General features: G+C 39.7%; 1 protein-coding gene across 1 annotated transcript in view; it reads right to left on the reverse strand.

Moving 5' to 3' along the window:
• Positions 1-6,808: 6,808 nt before the first annotated feature.
• Positions 6,809-15,727, reverse strand: part of Megf10 (multiple EGF like domains 10) — a 136,779-nt gene continuing 127,860 nt past the window's right edge. Inside the window, exons 23-25 of the mRNA XM_070034489.1 lie at positions 14,158-14,202; positions 13,148-13,354; positions 6,809-10,822 (exon numbers count right to left, since the gene is read on the reverse strand). Of these exons, the coding sequence (XP_069890590.1) occupies positions 10,632-10,822; positions 13,148-13,354; positions 14,158-14,202 (443 nt within the window). The 3' untranslated portion in view covers positions 6,809-10,631. The remainder of the gene's footprint in view (positions 10,823-13,147; positions 13,355-14,157; positions 14,203-15,727) is intronic.

The following is a 15,727-nucleotide window of genomic DNA, read 5'->3' on the forward strand; positions in this document are numbered from 1 at the left end:
CTCCTTTTTTCCCTCCCTTCTTCCCTTCCCTCCTTCTCTTCTTCTTCTTCCTTTCCTCCTCCTGCCCCTCCTTTTTCTTTTCTTCCTTCTTTTTCTCCTTCTCCTTCTTTTTGTTCCTGTACTGGGCCTTGAACTCAAGCCCTTGCACTCTCATTCAGCATTCTTGCTTGTGGATGGCAATCTATCATTTGAGCCATACTTCCAGCCTGGCTTTTGGTTGATTAATTGAAGATAGAGTCTCAAGGACTTGTCTGCTCAGACTGTTTTCAAACCTTGATAGTCTCAGCCTCCTGAGTAGCTAGAACTACAGGTGTGAATCATTGGCACATAAGGCCTGGCTCTCATCTTAATACAGCAAGTGGCATATTTGAAAAGAGCCAGTTAGAGAGTTAGACAGATGCTCCCTTGAGTTCAAGGACATTATAGGTATCTGACTCATAACTATTCTAAAGAGGAAAGCTTGAACAAAGTAGCATGTTTAAAAACAGGACGCACATCCAGAGTCAATTAAAACCAAAATAGATACAGAAATTTCTCAAGATTTTATGGACGCCTGTAGAGGAAACCTTACCCAGGAGCATGACTCGGGAGAGAGCAGGGGGCCACAACAGCACTGTGGGTTGCTAGATACCACGAGCTGTATTGGGATTTACAAGCTGTATGCATAGCAATAATGCAGTGCTCACACCTGCAATCCCAGCTACTCAGGAGGCTGAGATCTGCAGATCAAGGTGCGAATCCAACCCAGGCAGACAAATGCTCAAGATTCTTATCTCCAATTAACCAGCAAAAACCTGCACTAGAGATGCAGCTCAAGTGGAAGAGCATCAGCCTTGAGCTAGAAAGCAAAGCAAGAACCCCACTAGTGGTACAAAATAGTAATGGTAATGATCATAAAACACTTCTACATCTCTAGCTAGAATTTGAGTGTGGAAGACAAAACAAAGCTTCTTACCACATTGTACCCTGCGGACTTTGAAAACCTCTACTCTTCTCTTGAATCCCTTTTTATAGCTTCTCCCCAATTGGTCAAGGAAAATCTAGGAAGAAAGAGGGGAATGTGCCAAGGAAATGCAAAGAAATCAACTACATCCTGCTTTCCTTTTCAGATTGTACACTTTGAACCCGTGTTAGCTGAATTAGGCAAGAATCGTTTAACTTTGGGTTGAGGGTACAGAGTGGTTTATAGTGGATTAAATTTTAAAGTGGCAAATTAAGGAGACATAGTTAGAAAGAGAGGGAAAGAGAAAGAGATTTCTTTCTCCTCATGTCAAACGGGAGCTAAAGACTCCTGGAATAGATTTTTTTTATAGATATACATATACATATACATATATCTATATAATATATATAATCTTGTTACACATGCACATACATCTGTTTTATAGGTACATTTGTATATATGTACACATAAACATATGTTTATTACTTTCACAGCCTCTCCCTTGACTTTTGGTCTTCCTTTTACTTTAATGACCTGGGCTTTGTCATGTTGGTTGTATTGTTTTGTTTCCTTCTAGTGTCCTCAAATGAGAGAAAACATGTGATAGCTGTCACTATGGAAGAGGCTTATTTCACTCAGCATCATGATACCCAGTGCATCCATTTCCCTGCAAATAACATAATAATAACAGAACTTCCTTCCTTCCTTCCTTCCTTCCTTCCTTCCTTCCTTCCTTCCTTCCTTCCTTCCTTCCTTCCCTTCCCTTCCCTTCCTTCTTTCCCTCCCTCCTTCCCTTCCTTCCCTCCCTCCTTCCCTCTTTCCCTCCCTCCCTCCCATCCTCCCTCCCTCCCTTCCCTTCCCTCCCCCCCCCTTTCTAGTACAAAGCTTGATTTCAGGACTTTGCACCCTTGCCCAGTTTTCTTACTTATGTCTGGCACTCTACTAGTTGTGCCACATCACTCACCCAACTTTTTGCTGTTTGAGGATGGAGTCTTGAAGACATTACTGCTCTGGCTGGCTTCAAACCTTGATCCTCCAGGTCTCAGCTTCATGAGTAGCTAGGATTTTAGGTATACACCACTGGCATCCAGCTTTCATTTTTCTTAATTGCCTGGCAAAACAAAACTCCATTATGTTTGCATACCACATTTTCTCTGTCCATTCATCCATTGATGGGCAATTAGGCTGATAGCCTCATTTGTCTATTATGCATAGGGCTCTGATAAACATGGAGATACATATATCTCTACAGCAAACTGACTTTGATTTTGTCTGACTGGTATGAGCAGCCTGGCCATGCAGCAGGGGTCCCCTCACTTCAGGGTCTCTTCCCAGGTTTCTGACCTTGTGTGCATGCAGTATAACTCTTCTTCACTGATGTGTTTCTCTGTATTTTAATCAATTGCTTGGTGTCACTCTCTTGGGGTGAAGTGTTGTGCTGGGGCCCTGTTTCTCTGTTTGGGCAGAGAGAGCTGTGTTGCTTTGCCATCTTGTCTGACTTTGATTTTTTTTTTTGGTATGACCAAATTATAGGGAAGATCTATTTTTAATTTTTTGGAGAATCCTACATAGTGGTTTCTATAGTGGCTGGACAAATGCACATTCCAAACCACAATGAATAAGAGTTCCCTTCTCCCATATCCTCACCAGCATTTTTTTTGGGGGGGGGTATTTGTTTTCTTGATGATAGTCATTCTGACTGAGGTGAGGAAGAATCTCCATGGAGTTTTGATTTTCATCTCCCAAATGACTCAGGAAGTTGAATGTGTTTTCGAGAATTTATTGGTCATATTTGCTTGTTCATTTGAAAAAGTGTCTGTCTAGTTGATTTGCCCACTCATTTATTACACTTCATTATTTTAGTATTTACTTCTTTAAGTTCTTTCTCTATTTGGCATTTTAATCTCCTATTGGATGATTGTTCTATTTCTTAGGCAATCTCTTCATTCTATCGATTGTTTCTTTTGCTATGCAGAACCTTTTAATTTGTGCTTGTAGGCTTCCTGTAACCAGGTCCATGTACTACTCATCTTTTGATACCCAGTGTGGGGGCTGCTGGTCTGGGTCTTGCTATGAAAGTTCTCTTACATAGAAATGATCTTCCTCTTTTTTAAGTTAAATTTTATTGTAAAGGTGAGGTACAGAGAGGTTACAGTTATATAAGTAATGTAATTTCTTTTTGAACAGTGTTACTTCCTTCCTCATTTTCTCCCAATTTTCCCCTCATGTTGTAAAGTTTATTTCCCACATAGAGTCTCATGAGCATCACTGTAGAATTGGCTCACCCTTTGTTCCACCATTTCTGTGATCTTCCTCCTTTCTACCTAGCAATTGTACATTGTACATTATATGTTATGGTGCTAGCTTTGGCTCACCTTAATTTTGAAAGGAAAGACAAGTATTCACAGCCTATCTAATAGGAAACTAAGTCTTTTATATGTACTTTGACTATATGAATGCATGGAGTTCTTTTCCTTCATAACAATCATTTTGAATTACAGAAATTAAATTTGTTTTCAAGTATCCCTAGTGATGCTAGAGGGCAAGAAAGAAAAAGTAACTACATAGACATGAAATCCAACTGATCATCTGTTTATGTAAAGTCAGGAAGGCCATGGTCGTGGAACTGAAATGTACTTTAGACTTAAAGGCATCAAAATTCAGCATGAGATTTTTTTGAAACTGTTGTGGGAAATCTATCAAAAGGAGGCATAGCAACACAGTCTTTTCATCCTTGTAATCTGCCATTATGTTTCATCTATTTAAATATTGCATTTTTTTTTCTGTCAGAAGGGTGAAATTCGGAATTCCAGGAGATGAGGTCCAGAAACTGAAAGATCGGTGTGTTTCTAAAGGATTTTGTGGCTGCCAAGTACTTCCCAGACTGTTTATTTATTGTGAGAAACTTAACTTCTTTGAGCCTTTCAGTCACTCCCCCGTTTTGTCCATGTCACGATGAAGTGGTCTCTTGTTCCTAACAATGGACTATTTGAGAATCGCATCATCAAAGCTACTGGAAGGCACAAAGCATGAGGGCACTTCACACTGTGCGAACGGCCTTTGGCTTGTCTGCCATGGTACGGTCACCATTGTATCCCAGGAGCAGTGAGGCCAGTACTACAGAAGGTATCAGAGCTAGTGGGCCAGACTGTTACCCAGGGTGGGAAAAGTCTCTTCCAACGCACACCGGGCATGACCTTGCTCATGGAGCTTATTTACTTAAACTATTGATAACAACTCTCCATAAGCCTGGTTCTCAGCTCTGTGTGAAAGATGACTGGAAATAAAAGGAAAGAATAGGGGAGGTTCCTCAGAAAAGACTGTATTAAAGAACTGTTCTTCCCCACAGAGAGAATGGCATTTTTCCATTCAGGACTAATTCTGTTTGGTGTTTTTTGCTTGCATTTGTTTTCTTTTCGTGAGAATCTGTCAGTTTTAGTCACAAGTGAATGTGATATTCCAAGTTAGAAAATGAAGTTTTTTTCCCAAAAAGAATTGGATGTATATGTGTGTGTATTACGTGTTTGTACGTCCGTACATACGGATACAGCATATTGAAACCCACCAAATGCTGTATTGAAAAGGGGGGAGAGAGGAGGAATGGGAATATGGTGACATGAGCAAATTTGTTCGAAGTGCACTGTGTCCCTGTATGGAAATATCAGAACGAAACTCTCTCTTATCACTAATGTATGTTAACTGAAAAATCGAAAATAATCTATCCATGGTGGAGCTTACATGCTAACAAGTGAAGCAAACAATACATGGAAAAACAAACTAATGAAACAATGTAACTTCAGATACTAAACCTCATGGCAGCAACCAAGCAGAGGAGTGGAATATAAATTGTGGTTCTTCAGCACATAGGTGATCAGGAAAGTCTTTAAGAAGTGGGTTTAAGCAGCAGCCAAGATGGTAGCTTTCCTCTTTCTGTTGAAGACTATAATTAAATTCCCATTCTTCTAGTTTCTTTTGCTTAAGAAAAACGGCACACTAACTCTATTAATCAGACTTATTGCTATGACCAAAATCTGAGAGAAGAACTTAGAAGGAGGAAAGATTAGTTTGGCTCCCTTAAAAGAAAGTTCAGCTAGACACTGTGGCTCATGCCTATAATCCTAGCTAGTCAGGAGGCTGAGATCTGAGGATCGTGGCTCAAAGCCAGCCCAGGCAGGAAAGTATGTAAGACTCCAATTAATCACAAAAAACTGGAGTGGAGTTATGACTCAAAGTGGCACTAGCCTTGAGCACAAAAGCTCAAGGGCAGTGCCCTGATTCTAAGTTCACACCCCAAGAATGGCAAAGAAGGAGGGGGAGGGGGAGGGGGAGGGGGAGGGGGACGGGGAGGGGGAGGGGGAGGGGGAGGGGGAGGGGGAGGAGGAAGGTTAAGAAGGTTCATGTGTTGATTTTGGTCTCATGATTAGGTAGAATGTCGTAACTACCAGAACAGAGGTAGAAAGTACTGGTTCTTTTACTGGCCAAATCGCACATTAAAAAAAAAAAAATTCCATTCTGGACTTTGCTTCAAAATCTCACAATAAATCTGTCTAAAATTAGCCAGCAAGGACCATGCTTGAATATTATGGATATTTCAATGTCTTGAGATTTCTTTCACCAAATTCATTAGTCTATCATCATCTTCAAATATGACCTCTCACGAAGTTTCAGGGCACAGATAAAAAAAATGTAGACAAATTCTTCAACAGAATATAACACTAATGGCCCTTATTCCAATTCCCAGTAGATTCCTCATTTTCCTCTGAAAATCCCTAAGTGAAGCCTTTATTGTCCACATTTCTGATTTCATTCTGATCTTCTGACCCCCCACCAAATTGCTTTGCTTTCAGCATTCCAAAATTTCTCTACTGTGCCTCTGCAGACTCTTCCAAGTTCTTCCCACAAACCGGTTAAAAGGCTTTAAAAACATGCTCAGATACAACAGTAACCACCCTACTCCTCTGATACCAATTTTCTGTGTCAGTTATTCTGTGTCACCGTGCCAAAAATACCTGAAAACAACTTAATGGAAGGAATTATTGATGTTGGCTTATAGTTTCAAAGGGTTCTGTCCAGAGTTGTTTGGCTGTGTTGCTTATTCCTTCATTTTTTTTTCTCCTTCTTGCTCTGTCCTTCTTTGTGATAAAATTAATGTTAGTATGAAGTTATTGAAGCCTCACAAAAGTATAAAACAATGACTATTATTTCTAATATGCTGCAATGCAGAAAGCATGGCTTTCAAAGGTGAAATAACACCAAAGTCAGACCACTGGTCACACATGGTTTATTTTTCTAGCTGAATAGTCAATTGCTTGAAATCGCTCGTCTCTCTTTCTGCATCATCCCTCACTGTGACTAGTGGTCAGACCTCCAGGTAACAGGCAACTATTGAGAGAAGAAAAAATATTAATTCATATTCAATCCTTAAAACTCAGTGCTATAAAGGAATGCTTCAGACATATTTTAATTATTACTGGAAACATTACACGGAGAGGAAGCAAATCAGTGTAAGATACCCTAAAGCTCTTTGTAAGAAGACCCAACTCATCCACTAGCCTGAGTTCCAGGGATTAAAATTAAACATTGTTTTGTTCTTAAAGTGTAAGCACAGAAGACAAAGCATGGACAGTAGCAATTAAACATAATAAAATGTTACACTTTTGTAAATGTTAACATGCTATGAGGCTACACTTGAAAAAGTTTTAATTTTTCTATTCAGCTCATACTTCTTTTCCTTTTACTAATCAACAATAGAACCATATATAGGAATAAGCACTATTTTAGAAGTTTTCATTAGAAAGTTTATTGCATTAATCTACAAACTCATTTGGTGATACACAACAATGTAGACTAATGTGGATGAAAGTTTATCATTGGAAAATAAGGTATTTCAGCATGAGAAGCCCTCTTTTGTTTGCTATATCCAAGTAGATTCTAATGCATTTTGCCTTTTTTTCTTATAAAAATATACATCATGGTTTGATTTGGTCATATTAAAATAAAGCCCAGATCAAATACTGAGTGTGAATACATAGACCTTGTGTTAGGACACCAGTATCAATAGGACTGTAAAGCTTGCCTGTGTACATCCTTAGAAATGAAGTTCCCATCCATACATGTGATTCACACTTGGATAGCTACATACACTTCCATGACATAAAACCTTTAGGACCAAAATAGGTCTTAAATATTTAATCTGAAGAGTAAAGATGTAGAAATTTAATGGTAGAAAATTAATTATTTTTTAAAACATAACCCTAAATTTGTTTTTATTGACCATCTTAAGTTTACAGTGAACTTTTACTATCTACATAGATTGTAAATAGCATTGTGATACCCTTATTCAACTTTTCTTTGTGTGTGGCCAGTCCCGGGGCTTGGACTCAAGATCTCAGTGTTGTCAAAGATGGCACACTATCACTTGAGCAACAGCTTCACTTCTGTCTTTTGTTTATGTTGTTGTTGCTTTGCTAGTTAATTGGAGATAAGAGTCTCACAAACTTTTCTGTCTGGGCTGGTTTCAAAATGGGATCCATAGATGTTAGCCTCTTGAGTAGCTAGGATTACAGGCATGAGTCACTGGTACTGGCATGAGTCTCCTTCAACTTTTAAAGTATTTTTTTTAGTATAACCTTCCAATCATTGACTACTATTGGCTGACAACGATCAAGGTGATAACATATTCATAAAGTTGTTTGCATTTTTCCCAGCATACATTGCTTGTGATAATGGATTATCTTGAGACAAGTCATACTGTTCTATTATGCAATGCTATGGTTGGTTTTTCTAAAATTGGTAAATTTAAGTTCCACAAATACAATGCCAAACATAGTAGATGCTATTAACATTACGCCACATGATGAGCACTAATGTGAAGTGGTGTTAATAATGATGGAATTTTCTATCTCATACTATTATTCAAGTAAGCATATGTAATCATCTGGGCAAGTTCTGGACAAAAACATAACAGCATGGCTCATGCTTTTATATGACTGGCTCTTGCAAGGTAATCCTCAAACTCATTCAGTGCTTTTACCATGATAGGATATAAGGGAGAAATTATATCCAAATAACAGGAAGTTTTTCCTTCCTTCTAAATATAACATAGAGTTTTTACAATGTCCAAGGTGTGACGTGTTCTTACAACTGAAAAGCCCCAAGTGGAGTCTGACAAAGAGTGGCCTTGAACACTAAGCATTGCAATCGCTGGAGTTCACATTCGCTCTGTTTCTGCTCAAGTGACTGCAACTTTTCCTTTTTCTTTGTGGAATGAGAAGAGAAATAGGATGGAGAAACTCAAATTTACCATGGAGCATTGAAGAGATGATCCTTAAAAAAGAAGGGTTTCAGGCACTAGTAGCTCATGCCTGGAATCCTAACTACTCAGAAGGCTAATATCTGAGGATCAAAGGTCAAAGCTAGCCCAGGTTGAAAAGGCCACAAGACTTTACCTCCAATTAATCAGGAAAAATGCTAGATTAGAGACGTGGCTCAAGTGGTAGACTGCATGAAGTAGTGAATTCAACTCCTGGTACCAGGATTAAAAGAGAAAGGAGAGAAAAATGTCTCTCTTTTTCCTTATCAGAAAAGAAACCTTGCAGCTACTCAGCCACACATGTTTCAGCTCACTGAACGTAGTCATTAACTATTAGAATAACTTGTAAAGTGAATTCCAGGCACTTCTGCATTTCCTTGATTAACTTGGCAGTTCTTAAAAATTAAGTGCCACAGGTGTGCTTATTGTATTGTCCACCTGTTCAGACAAGCCACTATCACAGGGACAGGTGTGTGACATGAAATATCTGGTTATGCCAGTTCAAAAGCTGGCAGGGACCATGCTCTTTGGATACTGTCTATAGATAAATATGTAGTATATAATTATTAGCTGACTCAGAAAGAATGTCCCTCAGGGTTTTTTCTTAATTATTATTATCGTTAAGTAGTGCTATCAAGGACTTGGGTTTTTAAAAGATTCAAGAGTACTGTTTTCTCTTAGGAAGCTGTCCATTCTGCCATTCTGCTTGCTCAAGTAGATCAAAGAAAGAGAAACTGGCTTTTTTACACTACCTTGGCATTCTTACGAGATAAATAACTTGAATTGAAAGATGTTATTACATAAGTGTACCAGGATCAACGTTATGGTGGCTTATTTAGAACAGTATGGATTTCAGCCCACTGCAGAATTATTAACAATGCCCTCATCTGCTAGCAAGTGTCCCGGATTTGATGGCCAAGTATGTATGTGATCATCACAGGTCTCTAGCGAGATCAGTCTGTAGTGCTCAGCACTCATCACGCCCTGGGCTCGACCAAGACTCAGGGAAACCACATGGAAAGGAGCTGCATTTTGGAATATTCAGAATCCTTTCTCATTCACTCAAAAACCATTCACTTGTGGTTATTGTACTATTTTAGTAATGGCCAACTTTAATAGGTTCAAATTATGTATTTTCATTTCCTTCCAAAAGAAAAACCGCATTGCATTTTTATCAAGCAGAAGCTGAATGGCAATAATACAAGAAACAATGAACACATAATAGTTTTTCATGAACAATCCAAACACTACAAAACATAGAATATACAACTTAATGAAAACACAAATTAATGACAAGGGGGATACATGTCATATTAGCAATGCAAAAGACCAGCTTAAGCATAGTTTCTCTACATCAACAATTAATAAAAAGGAAAGTGCCCTTTTCCATAAAATGCACAAAAATACTTTGGAAATGTCTAGGGAAACATTAATCAAACCTTCCTGCTAATTCTATATTACAGCATGTATGAAGCATCTTCTTATGCTTAAACTTTACAACTGTTGCCAGTCATTACACATTAATTGGATCTAGTCTTTCAAAAATAAAATGCTTTTACCTGTCTATTTCTGAAAAAAATCACTGATATGTGAGGACCTCCACGTAGCTGCTGTGTATGGCGGGAGGTGATGAACAGAACAATGTCACGGGTCTGAACTGGGCCAAGGGTCCAACAGGGAAACACAGCCTGTGCCTGGCACAGTTATGTGTCGATTTTGGCGATGCTTTACTATTCCTAAAACAATTCTAATTGTACATTTTCTCATCCTAAGAAAACTAAAGTTTTTCATCTTTAAGTTTGCTGACCACGGCTAGTGCTTATTCAGAGTTCCTCCAGTCCTGCCACTGACCGAAGACTTTCCCTGAACAATCCTTGTAAAGTCAGAGCCCAGCTTGGACAAAACAACAACAACTAAGCAATAAGGACTCAATATTATATGCCTCGCCTCTTCACCATGTTTAATGATTCCCATTTTTTAACTAAGTGAGTTTAGGGAAAACTACACAGTCCTAGGTATAGCTCCATGATGCAAATGAGAAAAGGTATTCAAACGGTCCACGCAGGGATCCAGCCAGTGTCTTCAAAGGCGTTATGCAAGTTCATCTTTTTAGCCAACATCTTCCAAAAAGTCATGCTTCATGGTGCAGCGCTAAAACTACTAGTAAGAGGAAATCATGATGATGTATCTTTCCTTCCGCCCTCCCAGAGATCACCTACACGGAGCGGCAGCCTTGGCTGTGAGCTTTCCGGATCGCATCCGGCAATTGCCTACCAAGCTGATTAACATTCATGAAAGGCGGCAAACTTGAACAGGGAGAAGAACTGGACTGCAGTTCTGGGAAGAGTTCTTGGGTCACCCAGTGGTCCTTTGGTGTCATTCACTGCTGCTGCCACTGCTGCTGCTGCTGCCGCCACCATCCTCTCTCTTAGGGGAAGATGAACTGCCCCGGGCTGGCAGCAGGTCATAGTGGCAAGGGATGCGACTGTTCTTTGGCAGGTCGTATGGATCCTGGGTAAGGTGTCCATTATTGCTGAATATTCCTTGGACGACACTCACTGTAGGTTCTGGGAGAACCAGGGACATGTTAATATATCAGGAAGGAAAAAGATGGTCAAAAAAGATGGTACTCCTTGCAACTATCAAACACATAATATATATCTTCATAAAGAATATATGGAAAAATACTATTTTCCAAGTACGATTGAGCCTGGTGTTGGTGGCCCACCCCTGTAATGCTGGGCACTGAGATTGAGCGGCTCACAGTAGAGGCTAGCCCAGGCAGAAAAGTCCGTGAGATCCCCTCTTCCTCCCACAGGAGCTGGGCATGGTGGCATGTGCTTGTCATCCTAGTTACAATGGAAGCCTAAAATAGGCAGACTGTGATCCAGCATGCAAACGCCCACCTGGACAAGTGGGACAACCCTATTTCAAAAATAATCAGCACAGAAAAAGTGCTGGGGTGTGGCTCAGCTGGGGTGTGGCACCTGCCTATCAGCCCTGAGTACAGTCCTCACTACCACCGATATGTACACGGTACGTTCACAGTTATGAAAACAGTGGGTATTATAGTGTTGGACCAACTGACACACACACAAATAGTATTCTGAATGAAAGGATGACCACAAAGCTGGGGACCGGAGGCTCATGCCTGTAATCCTAACTACTCAGGAGGCTGAGATCTGAGGATTGAAGTTTGAAGCCAATCCAGACAGGAAAGTCTGTGAGACTCTTATCTCCAATAAACTAGTCAGAAAAAGCCAGAAGTGGTACTGTGGTTCAAGTGGTAGAGTGCTAGCTGTGAGCGAAAGAAACTCAAGGACTGGACTCAGGCTCTGAGTTCAAACCCCAAGACCAGGGAGAGAAAAAATAAAAAAAGATGACCACATGGTAGGTATGAAGAAATCAAGGGACTAGGTGGAAATATAAAACATGAATCATTATCTCAAAAATCCCCTGAGAATAATTTAGTTTAAATCCCTGATTCAGAGTTCAGAAGACTTTAAAGTGTAACTCAATTCATGTTCATAGTACCGAGGCTGTCATTCTGCAGTGAGTTTGCATTCTCCTGTGATGGGCTTACCAGACAATTTAAAGGGAAATAGTTGCAAATTTAAAATAAAGAAATTAATGCCACCATAGTTTCCACATTAAAAAAATCTGTCTTAATTCCTTAAAAGTAAATGGTTTCATTATTTTCCATTATATGTCCTGAAGCAAATTACTGGCATTAAATTGCCCACTTCATTTTTAGAGTTAAAAATCATAAGTACTATGAGAGAATCAGAGAGAGAGGAAACAGAATGACAGAGAAAGTAAAATATAGTCCAACTATCTAGCCAATTGCAAATGTGGTATGTTTTATCTGTTCCCAAAAGGAATTCACAAAGAGCATTCCAAATAACTATGATTTTAAATCAAATTCTTACTAATAGGTAGCAGATTCACATTTGAGAATATTTTTGATTTATTAGACAATTTAAATGTTCCTATTCTACTGAAAGCACCATATTATATAACATCCAACTAGGAAAGGAATCACCTGCATAGTCCACTGAAACCATTTTTTTTGAGACAATGACTCATGTTTTGTATTTCCACATATTCCCTTGATTTCTTCATACCTACCATGTGGTCATCTTTTTTTTTTTGGTTGGTGGTGGGGCTTGAACTCTGGGCCTAGGCTCTGTCCCTGAGCTCCTCAGCTCATGGCAAGTGTTCTACCACTTGAGCCACAGCACCACTTTCAGTTTTCTGGTGGTTAATTGGAAATAAGAGTCTCACAGACTTTCCTGCCCAGTCTGGCTTTGAACTGCAATCCTCAAATCTCAGTCTTCTGAGTAATTAAGATTACAGGCATGAGCCACCTGCTCACCACCCACCCCCCCTTTTTTTAAAAACCAGTCCTGGGGCTTGAACTCAGCCTGGGCACTGTCCCTGATCTTTTACTCAAGGTTAGCGCTAACACGTGACACAGAGCACCACTTCTCTTCTGGCCTTTCCTGAGTAGTTCAGTGGAGATAAGAGTGTCATGGACTTTCCTGCCCAGGCTGGCTTCCAACTGTACTCTCTCTTTAGATTTCAGCCTCCTGAGTATAGCTAGGCTTACAGGAGTGAGCTACTGGTGCCTGGCACACCATTTGTTTTGGCTAACTTGATACATGAGCTAATATGATACACATTTACTGTGGTTACAAAATAAAAGGTGGATGAACAGGTAGAAGATTTAGCCAATGGACTTTAAATTGGCTAAATGGTATTTTTCCCGAGAAATAAATTTCACATTGATTAATGTGATTCCTGTGAACACAGTTTGCATGTAAAATACGGGCCATTTAAAATGGTGTGGAAGCCAATCACGTGTGCCCAGTGCTACGGCTGTGAGCACTCACCGATTTCATAAACATTCTTGTTGGCTGAGGTTGCATTATTGATCTCGGCATAGGGGGAATCTCTCCGCGCTGGCGACTTCATTTCCACGTAGCCACACTCGGAGGTTTTAGGAAGTAGCACTGGCGGGTCTTTGATGGTGGCGTATGGGTTTTCAGAACTGCTTAGGGAGCAGTTACTTGAATTATATTCAGAATTCTTTCCCAGATCTGTGATGGAAGATGGGAGGAAAACACAAATGCTGTTTCTTGAGCGTTGTTTTTTGGTGTTGGCAAGTTGTCTTTTTCTTTATAGCTAGCTCCCTATACTTCGATCTGTTGAAACCAGTGGTACATATTTTCTGCTTCTTTTGGAGAGAAAATGCTATAAAATTACTCACTGATTACACTTATACCCATAAAAGTCATTTTACCTCCACTTTAAGAGACGTCCCAATGAATACCATGGGCTGATTTGATTCTAATGCTCATATTCAAGTACAGTTAATCCCATTCTGTTTTCCAAATACAAAATGTCCTAGTGGAAGCTTTTGACTTTACAAAGGTTTCAATCTAGAAACCAGCAGTTGATGACCTTGAGATACAAGATGGTTTATACTGTACTGTAAGATCTTACTCTATGCTTCCATATTAGGGAACCTACATCCAAACACGTCCTGAAGAGCAGCCCTTAGTAAACACACCATCATGCTGAGATCTTCTTATTTTCCTGGCTATTTTATATTTTACGTATTCCTCTCCCTATTACCCTTATTTCTTTTAAAGACAATATGAGTATTTCCACCGCAAACAAACTTTTTTTTTTTAACCAAAACTTTTGTTCTAAAAATATCTGCCTATGGTCACTCTCTTGATGTCAAACAGGTTTGTGTGTCATAGCAATTTACCATGTTGACAGTTTTAAATTATCTTTACACTGCGCTTTTGCTTTGTTTAGAAACAAAAAGCCTGTGAGATAATTCTTAAAATTGTGATTCTGATATAAACATTTCATTCTCAAATATATACCCTACCTTTTAAGGATTTTCCCATGTAGCTTCTGTCAAGTCCAAAAGCACCTGTAATGAAGAAAGAAAAACAAAATCACCCTGTGAGAAGAGAAAGGAGGAGAAAACCCACCTAAAGTTCCAGGATCATGGTGGGTTACAATCTTGATCGTGGTGGGTGACAATCTTCCCACTATAATGTTCATCAAAGGGGCTAATCAGCTACTGACCCCACTACCATAAACATGTGTAACACACACATAAACACACACACACACACACACACATACACACATATGATCATCACTTGCTCTTTCATAAGAGCTCCAGGAAAGGCTGATAAACTCAGGAACATCTAGGGAGTGTTAAATCAATGTATATGACTCAAAGTTGCAGAGAAGGAAAGTCATAGCCAAGGCTAGAACTGAGAATTGACCTACAAGGGCAGCTCTTAGGAGGCCCTGATGGTTTTTCCCACTAACTGGGATATTACTGTCTCCACGGTAAGAATGTTTTCTGAAAACTGGAAACATCAAATACTCATTGTTGGGTAACATGCTACAGGCCAGTCCTAGATCTTGACTGTTGGTATGCAGTTTTTATCTTAACAATTTGATATTTCTAGATGTGGGGGCATCGGGTTCTGAGCCTGCCTAGTGGCTGCATCGTAGCTTTCTTGTTTTAGAAGATCTGACCTTCAAAGGGGAAGGGGTGGTCAAAGGAAAATTACTCCTGCTCACACTGGGAAACATGAAGTATGCTGTCACGGAACACACGCAACCTTTGCTTAAACCAATGAATTCACAGGTATCAAAAAGAAAAGACTTCAGTCACAGATGCATGTATCCACAATGTTACTAAGAAGAACAGAGACCCTTCCTTATTTAGTCCATGTTACACCACCTGGTGTTGGTGCATTGTAAGCATTAAACGAGAATCAGGAATTCTACTGGGTCTCATTGCTTTTTAGTCATGCTGTTTCTGGAGTGCTGTTCAGCACTCTAAGCATCTCTCAAATGGGGGATACAAAACCTGTCTTCCGCCATCCAAGGTGGTTGTCATCGTTTAGGGAAGTAAGGCTCAGGTAAAAGCTTTGTGAATCTCAAAGCACCAAATCAATGAATGGAGTTTTAATTTCTGTGGCAATTAAAGGGGCACACACTCAAGAAACAGCCCATCTGAAAGTCATTCAAGGGACCTTTGATGAAAAGGAATATCATATTCCTTTCTAGGTCGATCAGCACCTAGTTAAAAGTCAGGAGTAATAATGACTTGTTATAAACAGTCCAAGTAAGTATGTGAGAATATTGAAGAAATAATAGCCACCCCAATGATATACTTCTTCAAGTGATTGTTAAACTCGGGTTCAGAGGCTGATGGCCCACTGGGAACACTGAATAAAGAGAAAGAGAAGGAAGAAGGCATGTCTAATACCAGCCATGGTGGAACAGAAAAGGGGAATATTATTTTCTCCCTTGAGTGTATTGTCTTGGTCTGGGTTACTAGCAATCGAGCCTAGCTCCAAGTTGATGGGGGAGGCATAATGTTATATAAGGAGGCAGGATAAAAGGGTTTGTAGCAAAGAATGAAAGAGAAA

The sequence above is a fragment of the Dipodomys merriami genome, unplaced genomic scaffold (genome assembly GCF_024711535.1).
Source record: "Dipodomys merriami isolate MVZ:Mamm:240054 unplaced genomic scaffold, mDipMer1.0.p SCAF_24, whole genome shotgun sequence".
Taxonomy (NCBI): Eukaryota; Metazoa; Chordata; class Mammalia; order Rodentia; family Heteromyidae; genus Dipodomys; species Dipodomys merriami.